Here is a 10,790-nt window from a genome sequence, read left to right as displayed (position 1 = left end):
TGCTTCACGTCAGGTTAATGAGGGTTATCAGAGTCAGGTAACATGTTCCATTGCAATGTACAAAAATACTAAATTGAATAAAATATTTAGAAAGAAAACAAATTAAGAAATGAATTAAAAGAAATTTGTAAAAAATGCCATATTCTGAATAACATACATCTTTTAGGTAAAGTTCAAGTTAAACATACATTATTCGCGACCTATATATGTTGAGTAACTTAAAACTTTAAAGCACTGAGTTTCAAAGTTTGTTTTGACCCAGTGGTATTTTATATGAATGTTATTTAATCAAAGTTGATCTAATAATGATACAACTGTGGCTTTAAAAACAGACTTAACTAGCTCAAGTTTACTTTAAAATTGTCAAAACCTTGTAATTATTGTCCAAAATAATGTTTTTATGATTTAAATTGGCAGAAAATACACACATAGTAATCATTATTATAACAGAAGCAGCAGTATATCCTTAAATCATAGTAAAATGTACATTAGTAGAAGATGTAAAGAGTATTTGGTGGTTATACCCACTGGTAGAGTAATGTAACAGTGGTGCTATATTGTGAGAAGAAAAAGAAGAACAGTCTCTTAATCGTTAGTTCTGATTAAGTTCAGGTTCATCATTAGCCTTTTAAAAGTATAGTCATTCTCAGACCAGACCAACTAGACTGTGACAAAAGAGATGGGGAGTGATTACAGACACCAGCACATGTATGAATCAAAAGAAATTAATTAGCAGAAGATCAGGAGCAAAGCAAACCACAAAAAAGAAGCATTCTGATGTGACAGTGAACTTGGCAAAGACTGGACAGTAAATACAACCAGAGTCAGATCTGATCAAACTGGACTCAGCAGCACATAAGTCACATTTTGAAAACACAAAGAAGAGAAGAAGAGAGGAGTTGGCACATGTTGTTCTTCATTGTCAAAGAGAAAATGAGAGAAAAGATCTCTCAGCTTTGACAGATACAAATCTACTTTGTTTTGTGGAACATTCTACAATGGAGAAGAAATCAGAATCTCTATTCTCTATTGGCAAAATGTGCAATTTTTCTCAGGTTTTCTCAGGTTTCTTTCTAAATACTAAACCAGTATGATGTAATACACAGTACTACACGCATGCAACATCATTTGTATTATTATTATGAAGAAGAAGAAGTAGAAGAAGAAATCAAAAATTGTCAGTAATAAAAGTGATAAATACATAGTAAAGATACAATACATACACAATAATATTATGCACATTGTAAACAGAATATATTATTATTATTAGTAGTAGTAGAAGCAGTAGTGGTAGTAGAGGTAATATAAGTAGAATAAGTAGTAATGGTAGTTGTTGTTGTTGTTGTTGTTAGACAAGAAGACGTCGAGCTTTTACTTTGAAGGCACGTAGTTCTATTCCGGTGCCCTCTATGTTTTTCTTTGTGACTTGACAGTGCAGGAAGACGGTGTCCATGATGACAACTTTAAAATACCAACACTAATCTGGAGCCTGTTAACACCTGTGGGTCGGATTTTTAAACGCTCTTCGCTCGGTGTCACGTCGCGTTTCATCCCCGACCCGAATGAGCTTTAGCCGGACTGCGGCTAACTAGCCTGCTAGCATGAACCCGGGCCGCCGCTGCCTTTGTTTACATCCAGGGCTGGTGACGATGGGCCCGGAGAGATGTGTTAGCTAGCCCGTCTACCAGAGCTGTTTCAGGGGCAAGGGGACATCCTGCAGCGCGGGGGTCGTCCATCCGAACCGCAGTCACCAGAGGGGTACGGTTCCACTTTGAACCACTTTTTGTTCCAGGTTACATGTGCTGCTCAGGGTTTTGTCCTCCATGGTATTGTATTACCGTTGACATCACTCATTGAGGGAAAGATAGGCGGGCCTACCTGTTTGATGTGCACCTAATCGTTTAGTTGATTGATTACATTTTTTTAGATCAAAGCTCAACTGAAAATATTATTTTTTATTCTCTGTCTTATTGATCTGTTTTATCAGATTTCAATTATTTTCAAGCAATTTAAACATAATTTGTTAATATTTATATTATTTCTGTGTATTGTAATGTGTTATATAAATTGTATGTTTTGCACTGTTTAACAATGATAATTAAATAAATTTGAGGGACAATTAATCAGTAAATGTCAAGAATTATTGCTAAAAACTTGTAAACACTTTTCTATATGTTAATATGTGTCGTTTTTCTGTCAAATGATTTATTAATTAATTCAGACTCAAGATGTAGATGTTATATAAGCACTATCGTAAGAAACATTCATATGGATGTGTACATTCTAAACATTTAAATATTAATGTTGCAAAAATGAATAATTAATAAATAATAAAACAACTCATTCAAATTGTTAAAGGCAAGGTATTCATGGCCATTCATTCAAGTACATTCTTGTCAAATCAAGAGTCAGAACCTCATTGATTATTAATCCTATTATCATCAAAAAGCAAATTGAAGTGACTCAACAAAACCAAAGTAGATTTTATCCATCAACAAATCATGTTTGCAAATTGCAGCTCTGATAAGATGTTGCTGTCAGGGTGACATCTTTAAAAAGTTAAAAGATCAGTGATTTATAGAATCTATCATTTAGTGGACAAATAATCTCCAGGGACCTAATCTCTCATAATCCATCTATAAGAATGCATCATGAAATGGTACATCACAATAATGTTCATATTTGTGTTTTGCAGTGATGGAAGTGTCCTCCCAGGATCCATCTCTCATAGCAATGGATCTGTCAAAGAGCTTCAAGCCCCTGACCCGCAGCCACACTGAAGCCATGGACCTGGCGAAGAAGCCGGAGTGGTACCACAGACGGCCGCCGAGCTGCAGCGCAGACATCACCTCCTCATACAGATCCAGAGCTGCGTCATCCTTCAATCCTCTCTCCACGCAGCCGGGAGCACTCGTCCACTGCAGAGACATGGAGCCGGGATCTGAGGCTTTAGGTAACTACATGAATTCCACCCTCGCTCCAGGACTCGACCTGTACCACGACAGAGTTCACGGCAACCTGTGGCATCCGGGTTTTTACGAGCCCGACCAGAGCAGCGGCCCAGTTCCTGAAAGCAGTGGCGGGGAGGAGAGCGACAGTGGCTCCGATGTTATTTTCCTTGTCTCCTCTGCCAAGGAGCCACTCTTATGCGGCCCCTTCATCCAAGATGGTGTGAGGCACATTGTTGAGCCTCTGTCGCCGGCTGCGTCCTCATTGGATGAAGGGAGAGGTTGCTATCACCTACCTCAGCCTTTGAGTTCGCCCAGCCCTGACAGCTCGTACTCAGAAGACTCCTCAGACAGCTCACTCAACATTCCTGTTCATCACACCAGGCCCGTCGTCCTCCTCTCAGACCTCAGTGCCGTCTACGGCAATCCTGCGGAATCTCCTCTTGATATTACTAGTGATGACAGCGATGTTATCGAAGTTTCAGTCTCTAATGACAAGAAAAAAAGTGGCAACTTTCCTTACAAGAAAAACATCTCTTGTAAGAAGAGCGCGATGAGACCAACTCCACCTCAGAGTGAGGAGGAAAAGACTCCTAAAGAAGTACGACGTAGCAACAGGATCAGAAAGTCTTCGTCTGACATGCAACAGTTCACTTATGGTGTGTCTCGACACAGTTTAAGGAGACAGGCCAAAAGCGACGCAGTGGGTATTTACAATGAAAATTGTGATTCGGAGGATATGATGGAGTTCGCGGTAAGGTCGTCGAGCCCAGAGGCAGACAAAATGGTGTCACAGCCAAATGTTTCCCAAAGAGTGAGCAGTAATTCAGCCGAGTCTGATATGGAAGCTCGGACCGAGAGGAAATCAGCTCCTCGGGCGCCGCAGCCTCGCCTTAAAGCTTCGTACGCAAAATGCATCAAGCAAAAGAAGCCACCCGCCATTCAAACAACAAAAACGTTAAGTAGAACAAAACAGAAGAAAAAACTCAGAATCTCTCCACAGCAGGACCAAAAGAGCTCATCCTGCAGGAGTGTGTCAGGAAACAAAAAAACTATCACCAGACGAAAGAGAAAAAGACAAACTCAGACTGGACCTTCTGCTCTGTTTTCTCCCAGAGAGCCAGAAATCATGCTTAAATATGCAAAAGTCAAAGGGGAGAAAAAGGACAAGAAGTCGGACAGGTTTTGTCCCTTCGTTCACATGGCGCTCAGGATGTGCACGGTTGTCAACTATCAAGAAGAGGAGGCGACCGTGCGGAGCAGCCGAGGGGGACAGCAGCGGACAGCCACCATGTCTTTGTCTGGATCTGTTCCCAGCACTTCCTGTTTCCAGCTGGGTCGGGTCGGCTCAGAGAGCGGGAGTCAGGCCACGTTGTCATGCAGCCTGTGTGGTCAGACGGCCAACGCCATGGGGCTCGGGGACCTTCACGGCCCGTACTATTCCACCACTTCGTCTCTGAATGGCCAGAGCTGCAGGACTGAGCAGAAAGAGGAAGACGACGCACATGGACTCGCTAATAGCCATTCAGTAAATTCCTCAGACGGTGGTTGTGATGGTCACAACCGCTCTCCTGCCATCAGATGTTTGCTCGACAGGGACCATGAGTCGCTCCCAAAGTTGCCTCCTCATATGGATGAGTGCTGGATCCACGAGGACTGCGGCATCTGGTCCGCCAGCGTCTTCCTCGTCAGGGGAAAGCTCTACGGGTTGGAGGAGGCAGCCCGGCTCGCACAGGAAGCAGTGAGTTACACAAACAAACTTTTATTTGTTTTCATGGTCAATTTAGTCTGCAAGAAAATGGGGAACATCATAAAGTATTATGATTTTCGTATCTGGAATCAGTAATATGGGCAATTTCTGCTCAAATATTAGTTTTTAGTAAGTAAATGTTACTGCCATCACCATTTTGATGAAATAAGCATAGTCACATTATTTACAGTGCTTAAGTAAAAATGAAAGAAATGATAATTATAATTTAAAGATGGAATCTTAAGTCTCTATCAGGATTAAAAAAAGTTTCAGTGACCCAACACTGGATCAATAAATCGTATAGACCAGACGCTGTGTTTGTTTTATTTCTCACTTGGTCTTTTCTCTATCTCAGGTTTGTTCATCCTGCCAACAAACCGGTGCAATAATGGGCTGTTTCCAGAAGGGCTGTCCCAGAAACTATCACTACAGATGTGCCATTCAGTCAGGTACAGCATTCAGTCCTTCAAACAAACCTTTATTCACACAAGGATAGGCCATTGAAAGCAAGTGATCTTTTTCATGGAAAGTCTGATGACAAAGTTTTTGTCAGAATTATCGTTTGGGTTCTGCTCTGTTCCTAAATTCAACACGCTTCACTGCTTGTCTGACATGATGGCTTCCTCGCTGAACTGCTGCTGCTCATAATAAAAAAGGGTTTCTGCGAGGTTTTAAAATGTCTGAAATTCAATAATCTGAAATTGAAGACGTTAAAATTCGTATGCATACTAAAATATTATAAATTGTTTAAAACATTTATACAGATACATACAGATGTTGACCGGAAGAAACCAACGTTTTCTTTTGTTGTTAAGTTTCTTTGCCCACCTGCATCAACTGAGGCTGTGAAAATATTGTGATGAAAGCTTGAGTCCCTTTTTTATGGGTGTAGGAAGGTTCAGCTCCAAAAGCCAACTTTTTACATTATGAGATTGACGGCCAAATGAAGGCGGTCAATCTCAATCAGCATGAACAAATTTAATAATTAAAGTTTCCTCCTTTGTGTTTTAGGCTGCGTCCTCAATGAAGAGAACTTTTCCATGAGATGTACAGAGCACAAGGTAACTGGATCTTTAACCTTAGTCAAAAACAGGCTTTTTATAAGTCTGTTTGTGTGAGGAGCTTCAAGGCCTCTGGGGGGCAGTAATGCACTTTTTTTTTATGCCATCCTCCAGGCACATTAAGTTGTTTGTGTGTGTGTGTGTTTGTAAAAGACAACAGTTAGATGTCCTAGCTGCTCCTGTTAGAGGAGCGGCTGCAGATTAAAATTAACATAGAAAGAAACAATGACGAGTTTTTAACAGAATAAATGATAAAAGGAGGAAATAAACACACATGATCTGAGGTTATTTTTCAGGGTCTTGATAATCATCTCATCTGAAAAGGGAAAACAGTCAATTCTTTGTTTGTTCAAAACTAAACCAATCTTTTTATGGAAATTTAGTTAAAGGGGAAATTGTTTCAGGTTTGTATTGTGACCTTAGACTAGTTTTAGTTTGATTACATGAATAAGACCTGATGCTGCATTCATCTGATTAACATCAGAGCATGAAAATGATATTTGTTAGTTTATTTATCTCCAGATGATGTGTTTGTGTCCACCAGAACAGAGCGTTCACCAGTGTAACCAGACGACACAAGAGATGACGCCAGGGGCACGCAGGGCACCGGAGGTATGTGATAGCTCTCGCTTAAACAAGTGGAGTTGTAGAAACTCGTTTTGAGAGCTTCTGTCGATGAATCGATCGGGTGTAAATACACAACAATTCTTTTAGTAAATTTAGTAATTGAGTAAATGGTTCCATTGATTCGTTCATTAATTCAATATGGGCTACATCTGACAAATACAGTGTGAAACCATTAATTACCAGATGGTAGCAGCCTGCTGTATTCCAGTTTGTCCCGCCACTGTTTCACAATGAACCAAAATATGTTTTACATTTATTCATTATAATGTAAGAGATGTCTAACTTGTTGTGTGCAAGGCACTTTGCTAGTGCTCACTCAAAGTGTCTCACTACCACAAGCTCACATTTTCACCAGCCACGCAGACAGTCAGACCTCATAGTGGCAATTGTGCAATGCAATGCAGTACTTGTCTCTCACTCTTAAATCTCTGTACCTGTCACTGGGAATCTGTTGCATATGAGCCTGAACTTTGTGGCGCTAACGTTACCGTCTTAGATTGAATAAATTAGGATTGTATGAGAAAACAAAGTTTATATTTTCAGTTTCAGCTCTAAATCTACGTAGGTCATAGATATATGTAAAGCATGAGAATCAAATCATTTTTTTCATGTAGTTTTGTGTTGTTTCCTTCCTGAAGGATCCACAGATCTCCCCAGGGTGAGACGTGAGCAGCCTGACTGTCCCCTCTGCTGTTTTTTAAACACTAATTAAAGTGTTGAGTCCAAGCAGAAGGAAAAACCTTCTTGTAAGAGTTCACTCATCATGACAGACGGATCAAACCAGGGGCCACTTGAGTGTTTTCATGAGAAGTTTCTTTGTGTTTCTCTTCGTTCATAGGTCTTTAAATCAGTCAGTTTAACCAACTGGACTGAGCCTAGATCGTGTGTGTGTGTGTGTGTGTGTGTGCGTGTGTGGGAGTTAATGTGTGTGTGGGTGTGTGTATTTATTCTCGATGATGCACTTTTGGACTAGCCATGTCACAAATAATGTGGATTATTTGACCAGAATTATGATATTATAGTTTAAATTAACTGGATTAATTCATTGTATAGAGTATAATATCTTTATATAAGGCCACTTCTTTGATTTCTACTGTTTTTGTACAACTTTTCTATCACTGTTAGTGCGCCAGTCATCACATAAACATAACATCATTGATAATCATGGAGATGCATGCACAGTTGATGTTTGCCACAAGCACTTTAAAGTATGATTTTACTTTTTTTTTTACTTTCTATTTGTTGACATTGCTCTTCCTTTTCTACTCTAATTATTTAAATTAAACAGAAAGCTGAACTAAGCTAAATTTATATATAATAACTTTAGATTTCTGTCTAAATCACAAAGTAGGGCTGCAAAAGAAAACAATCCAATCACTAACTGAGACCACAAACTGTTAATTCAACATTTCCAAGCGGATTTATTTTTGGTGTCAGGTTTCAGGTTCTCCTCAGTGAACAAGATGTGGAAACTTAAAACCAACAAACTGCCTGTTTTTTTTTGTGGCAGAGCTGCTGAAGTTTTCTCTCATGTCATGTTTGAAAATTTTAAAGTTTTAAGAGGTAAAATAATTTTTCCTTTTATGTAAGAAACTAAAGTCAAGGCCATTTTCTCTGATTGGTAATTATTGTAAATTTAATATTTAAATTGTTTTAGACTTAATTGAGAAGATGAAAACCGACATATTAATCTGTAATGTTTAAGCCATGTTGGTTTCGTTGCATAGATCTTGTCATCACCAGTCACACATTCAAACTAGCTTCAGGTTCCCGTAATACACAGAAAGTGTAATATAGCTGTGGACTTTATCCTGTATTTGTTAACAATTTGTCATTTAGCTACTTTACAATTATACTGAAGTACCAGTGGACGTACAGAAAACTGTCACTGAATTTATTTGATAGCGAAGAAACGGGACCAAAAATAAATCTGCTTGAAATATTATTTTCTATGATTCCGAAACAGCTTTGTGGATGCTTCTGAAATGGACTGTGGCAAGTGCAATCAGGCTAAAACAAACATGTGATTTTCTTTAGGTTGAATATGTTACACTGGATGATCCTCAGCAAATAAAACTATGACTAACATCAACTGTATTTAAAGATGGACAACGTGATGCCTCCCAAAAATAATGCTAGAGCGAGGGTGATAACGTTTTGATTGACTGCTGGGACTGACTTGTGATTGGTCCAGCGCATGTGACTCCAAGTTCACACGACCACATCTTCATTCCCTGATCGCTGCTCTGCAGGCTCTGGCTCCAAATGATGGTAGCCGTCATATCTGGGATATTTTGGATGAAGTGGAGATGCATTGTCCATCTTTATTTAGAGTCTATGATGATGAATTACATAACCTGGTCATGTAAAACTGGAGTAAAGTGAAAAATATGGATTTGTGATTTGCGTGAATTGGCTCTTTAATATATTTCTAACTTTTAGTTGCCATGTGGATCTGAGGTCACAGTATGTAGCTTCAACTGTCCATCCTCTGTTTGATCTGTTGTATTTCAGTTTCCGTAAATCATGACTGGACGGACATGACAGATGATAAACAGACACTAACCGTTTAAAAAAAAAGAAAGATGTTAAGTAAATTGTGAGAGTTTGTTTCATGCCTGCACTTTATATTGTTTGAGGAGTTATTATTTAATAAAAGTCATTGAAATTGAGCTGTCTTTGTCTTGAACTAGAATTCAAAATGCTAACAGTGTTTGCTTTTCAAAGCTCCCAAAAAGCCTCATTAATTTTGTTTGTGCAGAAATTATTTTCATCACTGCTCCTACACAGGAACACCATGTTTTTCACTGCAAGGATGAGAGTTTGTCTGGTTTGGGCAAATCACAAAACATCTGAAGGGATTTGTTTTCAAACTCAAGACATGTCTGGTACTAAACAAGGGGAAATACCTGCCACGTTTTGATAATAATATCCATATAGTTTCCATCTCTAAACTTGTGACAAAATACGACAACATGTAATGCTTAAGTAAAAAGTTCGAAAAAACTACAGATCAAACAGACTGTGAGATGAATCCTTTAAGTGGATTTCCAAATCTGGATCTCTGGTCTGCTGGTTTTTATGTCCACTTGAGGGAAATATTAGACTCTTAAAGTGTATTTGCCATTACCTCATTTTAACCTCATTAACATGATATATCTCCATTTTGAATCTGCACAAAGCCTGAAGAATAAAAAGGACAACCATCTATTGAGTTTTTCTCTGTGCACAATTCAATTTAACCTTTTGGCCACCTGGGGGCAGCATAATCCTGTAAACACAATATTGACAAATACTCTGTTTTGATGTGTTTATTTACACATTCAGTAGTTACAAATTAATCCAGCAGCCCCTCCTCTTTGCTCTGTTTTTGGCTTCCACCGCCTCCTGAATGAAATTACTTGCTCTCTAGCTAGTAAATGCTGCACTATGTTTAACAGAGGGGGTAACATGATTTGAATATGTTTGAACTTGGGGTCAGTTCAGATAAACACTAGTAATGTATCATGAATTGTGAATCCTTGAAGCATCATTAAATTATAAAAAATCTATTAATTAGAGCAACCATTGGCTTAAAAAATAGATTTCCCCCATGTTTTTACTTTCACCTACAGGTGGCGTAATGCTCCTTAAAGATGTTTGCAGCTGTGCGCTGAATCAGTTAGTGGGTAGATATTTTCAGACTTTCACACAGAGAGCTTCTTTTGAGTCACAACACCAGGTTGTTGGAAATAGTCGATGTGCGTGTCGGTGTGCTGTAAACTAAACCTGCTTTGCGTGTTCTGGAAATTGTCCTGTTGTTAGCGTGTCTGACTCACTTAGAAAAACAAAAAATGACAGACCCTAATTTTCCAGCCATGTATTGAAAATGACAACAGTTTAAAGGTGACATGTTTTTCCACTGTTTGTTTGCTCTATTGTGTTAAGTAGGTTTTTTTCTGTTTATGCAAAGTAAAAAAGCTCAAGTTCTCCCCACAGAAAACACTGAAACAGCTTATCAGTAGTCCAGATAATACTTCAGCAATTGATATATAGCCTCGGGTGATATTATCCTAGAGAGCCCTGTCCATCCTGTAACTTTGGGACAGTCTGTTACTCTCGGCTGCTCATGGTTCAGAAGAAACCTTGATTCCAGCTTCTCTTTCTACAAAAATGGTGGACTCCTCCAAAGTGGAACTGGAAATCTCAGCTGTGTAAAGTCAGATGAAGGTTTCTACAAGTGTGAACAATCAGGATTCTTCTCACCGGAGAGTTGGATGTCTGTAAAATGTGAGTGTGATCAATGTGAGGTAGAAAAGGAGTCTCCAGGCTGAGAAGTAGATTAAAAACTAGATTAAAAAAGCTGCTGCTGATGAGAATCACGTCTTGTATTATAAAAATTACTGATATGTCACACATATCAAT

General features: G+C 39.0%; 1 protein-coding gene across 1 annotated transcript; it reads left to right on the top strand.

Moving 5' to 3' along the window:
* The first annotated feature begins 1,431 nt into the window (after positions 1-1,431).
* Positions 1,432-9,058, top strand: LOC133971335 (uncharacterized). The gene is made up of 6 exons (XM_062408638.1): positions 1,432-1,758; positions 2,696-4,689; positions 5,054-5,147; positions 5,710-5,759; positions 6,304-6,371; positions 7,025-9,058. Exons 2-5 carry the CDS (start codon positions 2,698-2,700, stop codon positions 6,343-6,345), a joined length of 2,178 nt encoding a protein of 725 aa, XP_062264622.1. The 5' UTR covers positions 1,432-1,758; positions 2,696-2,697; the 3' UTR covers positions 6,346-6,371; positions 7,025-9,058.
* Positions 9,059-10,790: the final 1,732 nt, after the last annotated feature.

This window comes from Platichthys flesus, chromosome 16, assembly GCF_949316205.1.
Source record: "Platichthys flesus chromosome 16, fPlaFle2.1, whole genome shotgun sequence".
Taxonomy (NCBI): domain Eukaryota; kingdom Metazoa; phylum Chordata; class Actinopteri; order Pleuronectiformes; family Pleuronectidae; genus Platichthys; species Platichthys flesus.
Note: the sequence above shows the minus strand (reverse complement) of the source record. Positions and strands in the feature narration are given on the sequence as shown.